Raw genomic sequence first — 19,206 nt, 5'->3', positions numbered from 1 at the left:
AAAATTATAGAATTTTTTATAAGAAAATTAGGCAAGGCATAGGTTCAAATAGCAAGAAAAAAGTGCATATAGCAAAACAACAACAAAAAAAAATGAAAAAAAGAAAAGGGACCCAGGCCTAACCCAATCCTGCATGGATCCTGGATCATCCAAACTCACCAGGGACGTTGGATTGATCCAGGATTCAAAAAAACCTAGATCAGACGACAGAGAAACGAACCAACATTGAACCAGGACTGAACCGGTCTGGTTCAGGAGTTTATAAAAGGGCGAAGGGACCGGTTCAATTCATTTCACACTTTCACTTCTCTCTCTTCTTTCATTCTAGTGAGAGAATCTCTCACTTCTCTCTAACCCTAGCTTCGTCGGAAACTGGAAAGGACGACGGCGAAGGATGAAGGTTCATCGGAACCTTCATCTTCTCCGATGATCTGAAGCTCTTTTTTCAAACAAAATACACAGAAATGTTTGTCCTCCTCTCCAGTTCACGAATCTATGGTTACCTTTGTGAATTCATGGTGAAAACGAAGTAGATCGGACCTTGAACTTTCGGTTTCTAGGGTTTTCAATCTTTTTCTAATCCTTTTGAAACTAAACCCTATTCTAACCTATTTTATTCGCTGATGATGATTATACACTCTGATTTGAAAAATAAACGGTGAATCTTCATGATTTTTTGAAATTAGGGTTTCGTTTCAACTTTTTTAGATCTTTTCGAATCTTCACGTCAATTCACCGTTTATTTTCCATTATAACCCTTCGATGATGACTATGAATGAGAACGAGAAGGTTTCCATGTGTTTACCTGGATTTGTTTGGAGATTCGAACAAAAAGATCCTGCGTTCGTTCTTGATTGTTCTGGTAAGCATTCGAAACCTTCGCAACCGAAAATAAATCGGTGAATCTTCCTCTCCTTCTTCACTGGTTCAAAATTGCTTCGGTTTCTCTTCTTCTCACCTCAAAATCCTTCGTGATCGCACTTTGTGCTTGAATTGCGAAGGTAAGGGTTCGATGATGATGATTTTCACAGAAAATCACTGAGAACCTTCTGAAAATTCGAACCACTCTTGCTGAATTGAACACATTTTGTTACGATTTTCTGGTACTTTGAAATGATTTTGTTCGTTAGATGATGAATTTTGATAGAGAACTGGTATGAATTTGAGGAATTTGTGGTGGTGATTGATTCTGTTGTGGTGGTTTGAGTCTGTTACGGTGGTGTTTTGATTCAATTGTGGTGGTTTGAGTTTGTTACGGTGGTGTTTTGATTCAATTATGGTGGTTTGAGTTTGTTACGGTGGTGACTTGGGAGAGAGAGAAATTCTGTTAGTTTTCTGATGATGTGTCACCGATTGATTGATGATTCTGACACTTATGATGAGTTGGCCTGCATTTATAGGCCAGCTGTGTGGCCTTTGAGCCACTTAGGACCTGCCACGTGCTCTTGGACTTGCTTGGACTGAAACCTGGACTTTTTGCCTTGAGGGACTGATCTGCAATTTCTAAAAACCAAAGGACCAATCTGCAATTGACTTAAAAACAAAAAACTTGACTTGGAGGACTAAAATTCAAATTAAAAACTTAGAAAAGAAATAAAAATGAAATAGAGGGACTAAAATGCAATTACTAAGAGTTTGAGGACTAAAAAAGAAAATTAATAAAACTGGATTAAAATTGGTAAATTTGACTAAACGTAAAGTGAAACAATTAAAATTGACAAAACGGACTAAAACGAACCAATGGCTTAAATGAGGTACTTTAAAGTAACCTCTCTCTGCCGAAATTTCGTGTGAAATGACCAAAATGCCCCTGGGGCTAAAACGACTGAAACATTACTCAGATGCAATTTTAAAATGGATTTTTAACAGGGATTTAAAGCAAGAATTTATACAAGCAATTTAAAAGACTCAGAGACAATTTTTAGAATTTTAAACAGGGTTTTAACACATGAAAAGACTAAAATGCCCCTAGGGGCAAAACTGACTCAAAATGACTTCAAATACAATTTTTGAAATGGATTTTGACATAAAATTGAAATGAAGACTTATTCAAACTATTTGAAAGGACTCAAACAAATTTTTAAAGATTGAAAGAGATTTTATCATGGGAAATGACTAAAATGCCCGTAGGGGCTAAACTGACTAAAAAATGACTCAACTGATATTTTGAAATGAATTCTGACATGAGATTGAAACAAGGACTCATACAACCAATTTAAAAGACTCAAGCAATTTTCAAGGATAAAAATGAGTTGAATGCAGGAAATGACTAAAATACCCTTCTATGTGAACTTTGCAAATAACATTGAAATAAAATGCAAAGAAAGATGTAATTGATCAGAGACAGTTCAAATGACCTATAATACAAGAAAAGAAGAATTGAATTAGTATTTTTAGGTCCAAAATTAGGGTGTAACAATAAGCATGTTTAGATAGTTTTTTTTATATAAAAAACTCATGTTTAAATAGTGCCCACTTCATTTTTTATTAATTAAAATAGGGATTTTCTATTGTACTCAAATATTAAAAGAATAATTTTTGGCAAGTAAGATCAAAAGATATCATTAAAATAATATTATAAAAATAGTCAATGAAGGTTGGCGCATTTGGTAAAGAGTTAACTTATTCGCTAAATCGTGTGTTCAATTTTTTGTTGCCAGCATAATTACATCTATCTTTGAAATCCAAAATGATAAAATAATCTTAATTACTAAAGCTTAACCCTTCAAGCTATTGTTGCCCTAATATTTTCCCCCCATTTTCCCTCCACTTTTCTGAGCCATTGGATCTTGCACATTTAGGCGCCATTCAATTTTAGCCATTGATCATCTTACTTAATGTCAGCCGAATTTTGTTATCAAGTTTGCTATAATTTTGGCCAGCCGAATCCTTATTGTTTAACCTAACAAATTTCATTCATATCCTCCTTTTTTTTTGAATCAAATATTTTCTACACTTTTAGGTTTGCAATTATTTAACATAACAAATTCCATCTAAAAAAATGCATCGCACCAATTTTATTCTTATCCTCTTGCCTTTTTTTTTATGAAGCAAATATCTTAATTACTAAAGCTTAACCCCTCAAGCTATTGTTGCCCTAATATTTTCCCCCCATTTTTCCCTCCACTTTTCTAAGCCATTGGATCTTGCACATTTAGGCGCCATTCAATTTTAGCCATTGATCATCTTAGTTAATGTCAGCCGAATTTTGTTATCAAGTTTGCTATAATTTTGGCCAGCCGAATCCTTATTTTTTAACCTAACAAATTTCATTCATATCCTCCTTTTTCTCTGAATAAAATATTTTCTACACTTTTAGGTTTGCAATTATTTAACATAACAAATTCCATCTAAAAAAAAGCATCGCACCAATTTTATTCCTATCCTCTTGCCTTTTTTTTTTTATGAAGCAAATATTTTCTACCCTAACTTACTAAAGCTTAACCCCTCAAGCTATTGTTGCCCTAATATTTTCCCCACATTTTTCCCTCCACTTTTCTGAGCCATTGGATCTTGCACATTTAGGCGCCATTCAATTTTAGCCATTGATCATCTTACTTAATGTCAGCCGAATTTTGTTATCAAATTTGCTATAATTTTGGCCAGCCGAATCCTTATTTTTTAACCTAACAAATTTCATTCATATCCTCCTTTTTTTTTTAATCAAATATTTTCTACACTTTTAGGTTTGCAATTATTTAACATAACAAATTCCATCTAAAAAAATGCATCGCACCAATTTTATTCATATCATCTTGCCTTTTTTTTTTATGAAGCAAATATTTTCTACCCTAACTTACTAAAGCTAAACCCCTCAAGCTATTGTTGCCTTAATATTTTCCCCCCATTTTTCGCTCCACTTTTCTGAGCCATTGGATCTTGCACATTTAGGCGCCATTCAATTTTAGTCATTGATCATCTTACTTAATGCCAGCCGAATTTTTTTATCAAGTTTGCTATAATTTTGGCCAGCCGAATCCTTATTTTTTAACCTAACAAATTTCATTCCTATCCTCCTTTTTTTTTGAATCAAATATTTTCTACACTTTTAGGTTTGCAATTATTTAACATAACAAATTTCATCTAAAAAAATGCATCGCACCAATTTCATGCCCACCAATTTCATGCCTTTTTTATCCTTATTTATCCTTATTTATTAATTTTATTAGGTCTGCAGCAACTTAACCTAATAACTTCCCTCTAAAATTCTGCATTAGATTAGCAGCAATTTAACCTAACAAATTCCATCTAAAATGCAGCGCACCAATTTAAACTAACAAATTCCTTCTAAAATGCAGCAATCCCTAATATTTCTCCTCGCTGATAAGCTTTTTATTCATATCATGTTGTGTCATCGTTTGTATATATCTATTGTTTCTGTAGACTTTTTTTTTGACAAGTTGTTGTACACTTATTAATGATATTTTTTTTTGTTACAATTATTAATGATATATTTGTACTATATTTATAAACAATAGAGGATTTTAGGCTGACTTTTGTTATTCAAACTATACCTTAAACAATTTTGTTTGTTACATTTGAAATTCATAAATATTTATGCTTATAATTTTAATCTATATAAACTTTTTTATATAAATAAAATATCGTTCATAATCTATATATGTGTTAGCGTAATAAAAAAAACGAAAAGACGGCTATGTGAATGCCCGTCTTTCCACACGTTGACATAATGTAAATCAATATTTTTCTAAATTAAAAATAAATCAAATTATTACGTGGTATATCCCGTGAAAATAAAACTATCACATCCCTCCCTAAAAACAAAAGAAACAAAAAACTATCACATTCCTTAAAAAAAAAAAAAACTATCACATGCTTGAAAAATTCTATAAAAATCCTAACAAATCTTTTTCATTTTTATAAAGGAACGAATATCTTAATATATATATATATATATATATATATATATATATATATAAATGTTAGATATTCTCCAATCAACCTTAATTAACCCTAATACCGCCCTTTTTGGCTGGTCTAAATATATCTTATTTACAAAAGGTCTTAAGTTGTCTTAAACAGCTTTTTGGAGCCAAAATTTGAGGTTAATTTTGTCATTTTAATATTGACACATCATTATTCTTATTATTATTTAATATATATTTAAGCAATTGAACAAACTTTTGCTAAATTTAATATTGACAACTCATTATTGTTATTATTATTTAATATATATTTAAGCAATTGAACAAACTTTTGCTAAATTTGTGCCATAAATTACTAAATATGTTTTTTTTTTCTTCCATAATCTTAGTTTTTTTTTTTGTTTTTTTTCTTTCATAATTTTATTTTGTTTTTCTTTCACATTATTATTTAATAATATATATTTAAGCAATTGAACAAACTTTTGTTAAATTTGTGCCATAAACTACTAAATACGTTTTTTTTTTATAATCTTAGTTTTTTTTTTCCTTTCATAATCTTATTTTGTTTTTTGTTTGATGAACATCATAGTTTGTTTTCTATTTTCTCTGTTTTTTTGGTAGTGCTATTTTCTCTATTTATTTGGCAATATAAACACCGATCCCCATATGTTTTTTTTTGTTTTTTTTTAACTATGTTTTTCTAAAATTTCTCATTAAATTTGTGCCACCAAAGAAAAAAAATCCTCATCTAACGTTTGTCTTTGGTAACTAACTCTGTCTACATCTGTGCCACTTTATGCCAAAATATAAGTAACATCAAATAGGATTTATAAGTCATACTTCATCCTTCTTCCTTCGATTAAATCATCTTGCTTCAAATTAATCGTACGTCATATTTTTTTGCTTTGAATCTCTTTTTTTATTTCTAACTTCTTTTTTATATCAACGATTAAAGTATCTCTCTATTAATATTTTTAACTTTGTCTACCTTTCCATGATTTATTTCTTTTCAATTCTATGTAGATTGAATAATGGCTTCTCATATTACTGATATTGATGACATTGTTGCTGGAAAAATCGATTAGAAGATACGTGTTCGTATAGTTAATCTTTGGAAAATTCCTGATTTCAACAAACCAAAAGAGGCATCCAGTATTGAATTACTATAACATGTTTGTGTTATGTGTGATGAAACAGCATGCCTCTATATACTTTTATATGGTTCTATTATACCTATCCATTTTTGTTATTAAAGATCATTGATTTATTCATGTATTTCACAAGTTGTATCTTCTGTTTTTCATCACAGTTAAATTAGCCTATTAAATTAAAAGAACCATATATGAACATGTTAGTAAAACAATTAGCCTATTAAATTTAAACGATTAGCTTATTAAATTTAGAGGTGGGGATTTATTTGTTTTGGTTGGTGCTGAGCAGTTTTTGGGTGCGCGGGGTTCCTGTTCCTCCACTATAATCTTCTTTGTTATTTTGAATTCACTACACTTTCTTTTTGGGTGACTCTGTTAAAAAAAAAAAATTAAACAGCCAAACTGCACAGCCGCATCTAACAGGACTGCCCAAAACACACCCGAAAAACAACCTAAACTATTATAAATTGATAATAAAAGAAGTTTTTTAATTTGATTCATGATTGTCCATACTATGGACGTGTTGATAAGATTATATCATTGTTTTTTTATGTTTCACCTTTATTTTTTTTTAAAGAATTTGTTTCAGTTTTATAATTCTCATTATCTTTTTATTCACATAAATTCACATAATATTTTATTTATTTCAGTTGTCAAAGATACAAGCTTCTATTAAAAGCAAGGATTTCAAACAACTTGGAGATTCTATTGAAGAGGGTGCTTCATATACTATAGAAAAGTTCTTGGTCCAATTTAATAAAGGAAATTTTAAGCCAACAAATCACAAATACAAGCTAACTTTGATAGGAAGCACTATTATAACCAAAACATCTTATGATAAAATTCCTGCAAATTTGTTCAACTTCACAAAATTTCAGGACATTATTGGTGGTACTGATAACGATGTTTTAATGGGTTAGTACTTTATACTAAAATTACAAATTAAATATTAACTTATTTTTAGATTTTTATGATTTCTTCTTTATGATTCTGCAACCATGTTTATTTTTAGATGTCATTGGCCATGTGGTTGGAACGACTGACATTAAGGATGTTCAAGTAAAAGGAAAAATGACTAAAATCTTGGACTTGATGCTTGAAGACCTTGAGTTAGTGGAATTTTTTTTTATCTTTGTTTTAACTACATATATAGATGTTTTTTTAATTATTATTCTTAGTCTAATAAAAATTATTTTGTAAATTTCAGGAGCAATACAATCATTTGTACTTTATGGGGTCATTTTGCTGAACAAATGAATAGCTATATGAGCACAAATGGAAATACTTTTCCTATTGTAGTTGTTATGCATCTATGTCGACTTAAAGTTTTTGGTGGTAATTAGATTATCTTTTTAAAGGTAATTATTTTTAATTTCTTTGTATTGTTAATGATATATATTACTTAATACCTTTTGGTGTATCATTTTAATAGGTATGTATGAGATTGCCAATGCATTCAATGAAACCAAGTTGCTCATAAATCCCAACATTGAAGAATGTTGCACCTACAAGAAAGGGTATGCACTAACCTATCGTTATTACACATATATTATATATTGATAATTATTGAAAGTTTTTTTGTTTTTGTTAAGTATGATTTTCTTATATTTTACGATAGAATGGAAACTGGCAATGCATCTTTGACCCAAGGGGTCACCCAGATGATAGCACAATCTTCACTTTCTTTGTCTAATGATCTACTCCAAACAAAAAACATGACAATTTCAGATATTACACAAGCTAAACAGGTCTACAACTTTATGTTGATTTGCTTTGACTTATACTATTATACTATGTTGTTAAATAATTCTTAATCCATATCTTTGTGTTTTAATTTTCTAATTATTATTCTTAAAATAAATTTAATAACTATGCAGGTGGGTGCATGTGTTGTCTTGGCTAAAATTATTGACATAGACACCAATAAGAAGTGGTGCTACGTTTCATGTGATAAGTGTTTCAAGAAGGTTGAACCTGTTTGTACAAAACACTTTTGTGAAAAATGTGATACATTAGTCGATGCTACAAAAAGGTAACGTTTTCGATATTAATTTTTCTTATGATTCACTCATGTTTTTTAAGCTAAACTCAATTATTCTTTCTATTCGGTTACTTATATAATTAGCAAATCTAATTTCAATTTTTTTTTCTTTCTAATAACTTACTATGTACATGATTATATAAACGACAAGTTGCATCATCACCACTTTTATTCTTTTGGTCACTGATTTTTTTGGTTAGTGATTCCTTATAAGGTTATTGAATCTTTCATGTATATTCACTTTTCATTTTAGGTTTATGGTGCACATTCATGTTATGGATGATAGTGGGTCAACTACCTTTGTGTTGTTTGATGGAGTTATTTCACAGCACTTTGGAAAGACTGCAAAAGAACAAATGGTATTGATAATGAACTTAAGTATATTGTCTTTTGTATTTTTTATGTTATATTATTAAAACAATAAACATTGGTTTTAATTGTTTACTAATCCCTTTCAAAAAAAATTGTTTACTAATCCAAATCAAAAACAGGAAAAGACCACAAATGATTATCCAACCGAGTTTGACACCTTACGTGATAAGGAAATGCTTTTCAAACTGGAGATCAATCAAAAAAATGTTGAACAAAGGTTTTATACCTATGCAGTCAAAAAGATGTCCGATGACAATGAAATCATTGATGAGTTTAAGAAAAAGTATTATATTGAGTGTCATGCTGCTCCTCCGAATGGTAAGGAAGATGATGATGTTGATATCATAGGTCCTATTACTCCCCAAACTGATGATAACATTAAGGTAGTTAAATATTCTTTATATCTACTTTAAAAGTATTCATAAAACTTATTAAATTAACTATTTCTATGAATGTTTATTATTCATGTAGCTTCTTGATGATGAAGCTAATTCTATTCCTAAAGATACTCATCCATCCAAGTCTTTGAGAAAGAGAAACGCCGACTCAGATGCAACATATATTGACGTTGATTGTCAAACTCGGTCGTCCACCACTAAATTGCGGAAAGTTGTCAAAATTAAGCAAGGACCTCAAGATTGTTTGACACCTTATTTTTATTTGTCTATTCGATGTGATAACGAGAATTCTAAATTACTTCAAGTTTTTATTGGTTTTATTTTGGACACGTTAATTCATGCTCACTTACAACTATTATTGTTTCATTTACGATTACTTTATTTATTAATCAATGTCATATCTAACTTCCCGTGCATCGCACGGGTCTTAATACTAGTCTTATTTATAAAAGGTCTTAAGTTGTCTTAAACAACTTTTTGGAGCCAAAATTTGAGGTTAATTTTGTCATTTTAATATTGACATCTCATTATTATTATTATTATTATTTAATATATATTTAAGCAATTGAACAAACTTTTGCTAAATTTGTGCCATAAACTACGAAATACGTTTTTTTTTTTCTTCCATAATCTTAGTTTGTTTTTTTTTTTCGTTTTTTTCTTTCATAATTTTATTTTGTTTTTCTTTCACATTATTATTTAATAATATATATTTAAGCAATTGAACAAACTTTTGTTAAATTTGTGCCATAAACTACTAAATACATTTTTTTCTTCCATAATCTTTGTTTTTTTTTGTTTTTTTTCTTTCATCTTATTTTGTTTTTTGTTTGATGGACATCATAGTTTGTTTTCTATTTTCTCTATTTTTTTGGTAGTGCTATTTTCTCTATTTATTTGGCAATATAAACACCGATCCCCATATGTTTTTTTTTTTTGTTTTTGTTAACTATGTTTTTCTAAACAAACTTTTGCTAAAAAAATTTCTCATTAAATTTATGGCACCAAAGAAAGAAAAAAAACCTCATCTAACGTTTGTCTTTGGTAACTAACTCTGTCTACATCTGTGTCACTTTATGCCAAACTAATCATTCCTCAACTCTCTATATAAGTAACATCAAATAGTATTTATAAGTCATACTTCATCCTTCATCCTTCGATTAAATCATCTTCCTTCAAATTAATCGTACGTCATATTTTTTTGCTTTGAATCTCTTTTTTTATTTCTAACTTCTTTTTTATATCAACGATTAAAGTATCTCCCTATTAATATTTTTAACTTTGTCTACCTTTCTATGATTTATTTCTTTTCAATTCTATGTAGGATGAATAATGGCTTCTCATATTACTGCTACTGATGACATTGTTGCTGGAAAAATGATTGGAAGATACGTGTTCGTATAGTTAATCTTTGGAAAATTCCTGATTTCAACAAACCAAAAGAGGCATCCAGTATTGAATTACTTTTGCTAGATGAAAAGGCATGGGTCATGTATATGGTTCAGTTGTACCTATAAATTTTGTTGTTAAATATCTCTGATTTATACTACAACATGTTTGTGTTATGTGTGATGAAACAGCATGCCTCTATATACTTTTATATGGTTCTATTATACCTATCCATTTTTGTTATTAAAGATCTTTGATTTATTCATGTATTTCACAAGTTGTACCTTCTGTTTTTCATCACAAGTAAATTTAGCCTATTAAATTAAAAGAACCATATATGAACGTGTTAGTAAAACAATTAGCCAATTAAATTTAAAGGTGGGGATTTATTTGTTTTGGTTGTTGCTGTGCAGTTTTTGGATGCGCGGGGTTCCTCTTCCTCCACTATAATCTTCTTTGTTATTTTGAGTTCACTTCACTTTATTTTTGGGTGGCTCTGTTTTAATATAATATGCCGTTAAAAAAAAATTAAACAGCAAAACTGCACAGCTGCATCTAACAGGAGCAGCAAAACTGCTGAACTGAATTTAGCATGACACGGCATAGGAGAGGTTAACATACCTCAGCCAGCTGCCTGCCCAAAACACACCCGAAAAACAACCTAAACTATTATAAATTGATACTAAAAGAAGTTTTTTAATTTGATTCATGTATGTCCATACATGGACATGTTGATATGATTATATCATTTTTTTTTGTTTCACCTTTATTTTTTTTGAAAGAATTTGTTTCAGGTTTATAATTCTCATTATCTTTTTATTCACATAAATTCACATAATATTTTATTTATTTCAGTTGTCAAAGATACAAGGTTCTATTAAAAGCAAGGATTTCAAACAACTTGGAGATTCTATTGAAGAGGGTGCTTCATATACTATAGAAAAGTTCTTGGTCCAATTGGTCCAATTTAATAAAGGAAATTTTAAGCCAGCAAATCACAAATACAAGCTAACTTTGATAGGAAGCACTGTTATAACCAAAACATCTTATGATAAAATTCCTGCAAATTAAATTTGTTTAACTTGACAAAATTTCAGGACATTATTGGTGGTACTGATAACGGTGTTTTAATGGGTTAGTAATTTATACTAAACTTACAAATTAAATATTAACTTATTTTAATATTTTTATGATTTCTTTTTTATGATTCTACAACCATGTTTATTTGTAGATGTCATTGGCCATGTAGTTGGAACGACTGACATTAAGGATGTTCAAGTAAAAGGAAAAATGACTAAAATCTTGGACTTGATTCTTGAAGACCTTGAGTTAGTGGAGTTTTTTTTTTTTTTTTTTTTTATCTTTGTTTTAACTACATATATAGATGTTTTTTTTAATTATTATTCTTAGTCTAATAAAAATTATTTTGTAAATTTCAGGAGCAATACAATTATTTGTACTTTATAGGGTCATTTTGCTGAACAAATGAATAGCTATATGAGCACAAATGGAAATACTTTTTCTATTGTAGTTGTTATGCATCTATGTCGACTTAAATTTTTTGGTGGTAATTAGATTATCTTTTTAAATGTAATTATTTTTAATTTCTTTGTATTGTTAATGATATATATCACTTAATACCTTTTGGTGTATCGTTTTAATAGGTATGTATGGGATTGCCAATGCATTCAATGAAACCAAGTTGCTTATAAATCCCAACATTGAAGAATGTTGCACCTACAAGAAATTACACATATATTATATATTGATAATTATTGAAAGTTTTTTTTGTTTTGTTTTTGTTAAGTATGATTTTCTTATATTTTACGATAGAATAGAAACTGGCAATGCATCTTTGACCCAAGGGGTCACCCAGATGACAGCACAATCTTCACTTTCTTTGTCTAATGATCTACTCCAAACAGAAAACATGACAATTTCAGATATTACACAAGCTAAACAGGTCTACAACTTTATGCTGATTTGCTTTGACTTATACTATTATACTATGTTGTTAAATAATTCTTAATCCATATCTTTGTGTTTTAATTTTCTAATTATTATTCTTTAAATAAATTTAATAACTATGCAGGTGGGTGCATGTGTTGTCTTGGCTAAAATTATTGACATAGACACCAATAAGAAGTGGTTCTACGTTTCATGTGATACGTGCTTCAAGGAGGTTGAACCTGTTTGTACAAAATACTTTTGTGAAAAATGTGATACATAGTCGATGCTACAAAAAGGTGACGTTTTCCATATTAATTTTTCTTATGTTTCACTCATGTTTTTTAAGCTAAACTCAATTATTCTTTCTATTCGGTTACTTATATAATTAGCAAATCTAATTTCAATTTTTTTTTCTTTCTAATAACTTACTATGTACATGATTATATAAACGACAAGTTTATATAAACGACAAGTTGCATCATCACCACTTTTATTCTTTTGGTCACTGATTTTTTTGGTTAGTGTTCCTTATAAGGTTATTGAATCTTTCATGTATATTCACTTTTCATTTTAGGTTTATGGTGCACATTCATGTTATGGATGATAGTGGGTCAACTACCTTTGTGTTGTTTGATGGAGTTATTTCACAGCACTTTGGAAAGACTGCAAAAGAACAAATGGTATTGATAATGAACTTAAGTATATTGTTTTTTGTATTTTTTATGTCATATTATTAAAACAATAAACATTGGTTTTAATTGTTTACTAATCCAAATCAAAAACAGGGAAAGACCACAAATGATTATCCAACTGAGTTTGAAACCTTACGTGATAAGGAAATGCTTTTCAAATTGGAGATCAATCAAAAAAATGTTGAACAGAGGTTTTATACCTATGCAGTCGAAAAGATGTCCGATGACAATGAAATCATTGATGAGTTTAAGAAAAAGTATTATATTGAGTGTCATGATGCTCCACCGAATGGTGAGGAAGATGATGATGTTGATATCATAGGTCCTATTACTCCCCAAACTGATGATAACATTAAGGTAGTTAAATATTCTTTATATCTACTTTAAAAGTATTCATAAAACTTATTAAATTAACCATTGCTATGAATGTTTATTATTCATGTAGCTTCTTGGTGATGAAGCTAATTCTATTCCTAAAGATACTCATCCATCCAAGTCTTTGAGAAAGAGAAACGCCGACTCAGATGCAACACATATTGACCTTGATTGTCAAACTCGGTCGTCCACCACTAAATTGCAGAAAGTTGTCAAAATTAAGCAAGAACCTCAAGATTGATATTTTAGCTCTTCTTAGTCTACACTACTTAGATTTATTTTGTTTCATTTTTCTTTTTTACTCAATAAGTACCTTCTTAATTGTTAATTGTTTTGGAATTTATCTCCTTCATATTTGCTAATTTGGTTGTTATAACATTTGGTACTTTGGTGCATATGTCATACATCCAAAAATAACATGTTTACGTTCTTTTTTGTCCACATCAATATCACTCTATCTATATAATTTTTTTTTTATCTCTATCGAATGATGTGGTGGTAACCAAAAATCACTTATGTTGGTGACCAAAATAAATCACCTTACTTTTTTTTATTGTGTTTCGTAGCATTATCAATATCCTCTCTATATGGTTGCCTTTTTGTAAACCTTGAAAATTTATCAATATCCTCTCTTATTTACCTTTAATAGCAAGAAGGGGTGAATAAGATTTATAAATTTTTAAAGTGCTAATATCAGAACTTTGAAAATTTTCAAGGTTGCTTATTTACCAACATCTTCACTCCAAAGTTCTGATATTAGCACTTTAAAAGTCCTAAAACATGGACCATAGAGAAGGGGTTGAAGATGTTGGTAGATAACTACATTGGTTTACAAGCTGATCAAACAAAGCAAGAATTGTTAGATGGTAAAAGCCAAAGAGAGGAATTGTGTTAAGATGACTAGAATTTTAAATTAATTCAGGTTTTCATTGTTATTGTTTTGGAAGCATTAATTCATTTACAATTAGCTTATTTATTAATCAATGCCATATCTAATTCCCGTGCATCGCACGGGTCTAAATACTAGTCTTATTTATAAAAGGTCTTAAGTTGTCTTAAACAGCTTTTTGGAGCCAAAATTTGAGGTTAATTTTGTCATTTTAATATTGACACCTCATTATTATTATTATTATTATTTAATATATTTAAGCAATTGAACAAACTTTTGCTAAATTTGTGCCATAAACTACTAAATACGTTTTTTTTTCTTCCATAATCTTAGTTTTTTTTTTTCGTTTTTTTTCTTTCATAATTTTAATTTGTTTTTCTTTCACATTATTATTTAATAATTTATATTTAAGCAATTGAACAAACTTTTGTTAAATTTGTGCCAAAAACTACTAAATACGTTTTTTTTCTTCCATAATTTTAGTTTGTTTTTTTTTTCTTTCATAATCTTATTTTGTTTTTTGTTTGATGGACATCATAGTTTGTTTTCTATTTTCTCTATTTTTTTGGTAGTGCTATTTTCTCTATTTATTTGACAATATAAACACCGATCCCCATGTGTTTTTTTGTAATCTTAGTTTGTTTTTTTTTCTTTCATAATCTTATTTTGTTTTTTGTTTGATGGACATCATAGTTTGTTTTCTATTTTCTCTATTTTTTTGGTAGTGCTATTTTCTCTATTTATTTGACAATATAAACACCGATCCCCATGTGTTTTTTTGTTTTTTTGTTAACTATGTTTTTCTAAACAAACTTTTGCTAAAAAAAAAATTCTCATGCTAAATTTAATATTGACATCTCATTATTATTATTATTATTATTATTTAATATATATTTAAGCAATTGAACAAACTTTAACTAAATTTGTGCCATAAACTACTAAATACGTTTTTTTTTCTTCCATAATCTTAGTTTGTTTTTTTTTGTTTTTTTTTTCCATAATCTTAGTTTGTTTTTTTTTCTTTTCATAATCTTATTTTGTTTTTTGTTTGATGGACATCATAGTTTGTTTTCTATTTTCTCTATTTTTTTTGGTAGTGCTATTTTCTATTTTTCCTATTTTGTTGTTAATTATTGAATCCTATCGAATCCTGTTAACTAAAAAAATTATTAAATCCTATTGCCACTATAATTGAACAAAAATTTGCTATATTTTTGCCACCAAAGTATGGATACGTTTTATATTTTCAGCATAATCTTTGGTTTGTTCCTTCAAAAAATAATCTTTGGTTTGTTTTATATTTTTCCTATTTTGTTGTTTAGTTATTATATTTGTGCCAGTATGGATACGTTTTATATTTTCAGCATAATCTTTTTTCCTATTTTTGTTTTTGGTAACTAACTCTCTCTACATCTATGCCACTTTATGCTAAACTAATTATCTCTCACTACCTATATAAGTAACATAAATAGCACTTATTTGTCATCCTTCATTCCATTAAGTCATCTTGCTTCAAAGTAATTGTACGTCATATTTTGTTTTTGGCTTTGAATCTCTTTTTTTACTTCTAACTTCTTTTTTATATCAGCGATTAAATTATCTCACTATTACTATTTTTAACTTTGTCTACCTTTGTATGATTTATTTCTTCAATTCTATGTAGGTTGAATAATGGCTTCTCATACTACTCATATTGATGACATTGTTGCTGGAAAAATCGATTGGAAGATACGCGTTCGTATAGTTAATCTTTGGAAAATTCCTGATTTCAACAAACCAAAAGAGGCATCCAGTATTGAATTACTTTTGCTAGATGAAAAGGTATGGTCATGTATATGGTTCTATTGTACCTATAAATTTTGTTGTTAAATATCTCTGATTTATACTATGTTTATGTTATGTGTGATGAAACGACATGCCTCTATATTATTTTTATATGTTTCTATTATATCTATCTATTTGTTATTAAAGATCTTTGATTTATTAATGTATTTTCTGTTTTTCATCACAGTTAAATTAGCCTATTAAATTAAAAGAATCATATATGAACGTGTTAGTTAAACAATTAGCCTATTATCTATTAAATTAAACACTTGGCCTATTAAATTTAGAGGTGGCGATTTATTTGTTTTAGTTGGTGCTGTGCAGTTTTTGGGTGCATGTTCCTTTCTTTGTTATTTTGAGTTCACTAAACTTTCTCTGTGTTGCCTCTGTTTTAATATAATATGCCGTTCAAAAGAAAGAAAATTAAACAGCCATATATGGCTCTAATCCGGTACATCACAGGGAGAAAAAACATAAATAAAACTCCATAAAACAAACTGCACAGCCGCAGCTAACAGGAGCAGCAAAACTGCTCAAGAGAAAACAGCAGGACACGGCATAGGAGAGGGTAACAGACCTCAGCCAGCTGCATGACCAAAACAGACCCGAAAAACAACTAAACTACAATAAATTAATAATAAAAACTGTACTATGAACGTGTTGTTAAAAATATATTATCTGATCATTGTTTTTTTTTTTTATGTTTATATTTCACATTATCTTTTTATTCATATAAATTCACATGTTTTATTTATTTCAGTTGTCAAAGATACAAGCTTCTATTAAAAGCAAGGATTTCAAACAACTTGGAGATTCTATTGAAGAGGGTGCTTCATATACTATAGAAAAGTTCTTGGTCCAATTTAATAAAGGAAATTTTAAGCCAACAAATCACAAATACAAGCTAACTTTGATAGGAAGCACTATTATAACCAAAACATCTTATGATAAAATTCCTGCAAATTTGTTTAACTTCACAAAATTTCAGGACATTATTGGTGGTACTGATAACGGTGTTTTAATGGGTTAGTACTTTATACTAAACTTACGAATTAAATATTAAATATTAACTTATTTTTAGATTTTTATGATTTATTTTTTATGATTCTACAACCATGTTTATTTGTAGATGTCATTGGCCATGTGGTTGGAACGACTGACATTAAGGATGTTCAAGTAAAAGGAAAAATGACTAAAATCATGGACTTGACTCTTGAAGACCTTGAGTTAGTGGAGTTTTTTTTTTTTTTTTTTATCTTTGTTTTAACTATATATATAGATGTTTTTTAATTATTATTCTTAGTCTAATATAAATTATTTTGTAAATTTCAGGAGCAATACAATCATTTGTACTTTATGGGGTCATTTTGCTGAACAAATGAATAGCTATATGAGCACAAATGGAAATACTTTTCCTATTGTAGTTGTTATGCATCTATGTCGACTTAAAGTTTTTGGTGGTAATTAGATTATCTTTTTAAATGTAACTATTTTTAATTTCTTTGTATTGTTAATGATATATATCACTTAATACCTTTTGGTGTATCGTTTTAATAGGTATGTATGGGATTGCCAATGCATTCAATGAAACCAAGTTGCTTATAAATCCCAACATTGAAGAATGTTGCACCTACAAGAAAGAGTATGCACTAACCTATCGTTATTACCCATATATTATATATTGATAATTATTGGAAGTTTTTTGTTTTGTTTTGTTTTTGTTAAGTATGATTTTCTTATATTTTACGATAGAATGGAAACTGGCAATGCATCTTTGACCCAAGGGGTCACCCAGATGACAGCACAATCTTCACTTTCTTTGTCTAATGATCTACTCCAAACAAAAAACATGACAATTTCAGATATTACACAAGCTAAACAGGTTAACAACTTTATGCTGATTTGCTTTGACTTATACTATTATACTATGTTGTTAAATAATTCTTAATCCATATCTTTGTGTTTTAATTTTCTAATTATGATTCTTTAAATAAATTTAATAACTATGCAGGTGGGTGCATGTGTTGTGTTGGCTAAAATTATTGACATAGACACCAATAAGAAGTGGTGCTACGTTTCATGCGATAAGTGTTTCAAGAAGGTTGAACCTGTTTGTACAAAATACTTTTGTGAAAAATGTGAAACATTAGTCGATGCTACAAAAAGGTAACGTTTTCCATATTAATTTTTCTTATGTTTCACTCATGTTTTTTAAGCTAAACTCAATTATTCTTTCTATTCGGTTACTTATATAATTAGCAAATCTAATTTTTTCTTTCTAATAACTTACTATGTACATGATTATATAAACGACAAGTTGCATCATCACCACTTTTATTCTTTTGGTCACTGATTTTTTTTGGTTGGTGATTCCTTTTAAGGTTATTGAATCTTTCATGTATATTCACTTTTCATTTTAGGTTTATGGTGCACATTCATGTTATGGATGATAGTGGGTCAACTACCTTTGTGTTGTTTGATGGAGTTATTTCACAGCACTTTGGAAAGACTGCAAAAGAACAAATGGTATCGATAATGAACTTAAGTATATTGTTTTTTGTATTTTTTATGTTATATTATTAAAACAATAAACATTGGTTTTAATTGTTTACTAATCCAAATCAAAAATAGGTAAAGACCACAAATGATTATCCAACCGAGTTTGACACCTTACGTGATAAGGAAATGCTTTTCAAACTAGAGATCAATCAAAAAAATGTTGAACAGAGGTTTTATACCTATGCAGTCAAAAAGATGTCTGATGACAATGAAATCATTGATGAGTTTAAGAAAAAGTATGATATTGATTGTCATGCTGCTCCTCCGAATGGTGAGGAAGATGATGATGTTCATATCATAGGTCCTATTACTCCCCAAACTGATGATAACATTAAGGTAGTTAAATATTCTTTATATCTACTTTAAAGGTATTCATAAAACCTATTAAATTAACTATTCCTATGAATGTTTATTATTCATGTAGCTTCTTGGTGATGAAGCTAATTCTATTCCTAAAGATACTCATCCATCCAAGTCTTTGAGAAAGAGAAACGCCGACTCAGATGCAACATATAATGACGTTGATTGTCAAACTCGGTCGTCCACCACTAAATTGCAGAAAGTTGTCAAAATTAAGCAAGAACCTCAAGATTGATATTTTAGCTCTTCTTAGTCTATACTACTTAGATTTATTTTGTTTCGTTTTTCTTTTTTACTCAATAAGTACCTTCTTAATTGTT

General features: G+C 29.0%; 2 protein-coding genes and 1 pseudogene across 2 annotated transcripts; all 3 read left to right on the top strand.

Moving 5' to 3' along the window:
• Window positions 1-6,666: 6,666 nt before the first annotated feature.
• Window positions 6,667-9,203, top strand: LOC146904330 (replication protein A 70 kDa DNA-binding subunit B-like; the record flags this gene model as incomplete). Its single annotated transcript, XM_085728266.1, has 8 exons — window positions 6,667-6,952; window positions 7,050-7,146; window positions 7,245-7,372; window positions 7,470-7,554; window positions 7,656-7,785; window positions 7,915-8,069; window positions 8,332-8,437; window positions 8,570-9,203. Coding segments are annotated over 8 exons (1,281 nt in total), but the record flags the coding sequence as incomplete, so codon positions are not given.
• A 3,124-nt stretch (window positions 9,204-12,327) lies between these two features.
• On the top strand, window positions 12,328-13,731 carry LOC146904329 (uncharacterized). The gene is made up of 4 exons (XM_085727123.1): window positions 12,328-12,483; window positions 12,762-12,867; window positions 12,973-13,236; window positions 13,325-13,731. The coding sequence occupies exons 2-4, from the start codon at window positions 12,766-12,768 to the stop codon at window positions 13,493-13,495; spliced, it is 537 nt and encodes a 178-aa protein (XP_085583249.1). The 5' UTR covers window positions 12,328-12,483; window positions 12,762-12,765; the 3' UTR covers window positions 13,496-13,731.
• A 2,083-nt stretch (window positions 13,732-15,814) lies between these two features.
• LOC146904328 (replication protein A 70 kDa DNA-binding subunit B-like) lies at window positions 15,815-19,139 on the top strand (annotated as a pseudogene).
• The last annotated feature ends 67 nt before the right edge of the window (window positions 19,140-19,206 follow it).

Source organism: Medicago sativa, chromosome 7 (assembly GCF_051527215.1).
Source record: "Medicago sativa cultivar Bolivia chromosome 7, Bolivia_mono, whole genome shotgun sequence".
NCBI classification, from domain to species: domain Eukaryota; kingdom Viridiplantae; phylum Streptophyta; class Magnoliopsida; order Fabales; family Fabaceae; genus Medicago; species Medicago sativa.
Note: the sequence above shows the minus strand (reverse complement) of the source record. Positions and strands in the feature narration are given on the sequence as shown.

Bases quoted from the DNA above. Each gene is read 5' to 3' on its own strand.
- LOC146904329 (XM_085727123.1), top strand. From the start codon at position 12,766: ATGGTGCACATTCATGTTATGGATGATAGTGGGTCAACTACCTTTGTG. The intron at 12,868-12,972 runs GTATTGATAATG...AATCAAAAACAG, and splicing joins AGACTGCAAAAGAACAAATG to GGAAAGACCACAAATGATTA. The intron at 13,237-13,324 runs GTAGTTAAATAT...TTATTCATGTAG, and splicing joins AAACTGATGATAACATTAAG to CTTCTTGGTGATGAAGCTAA.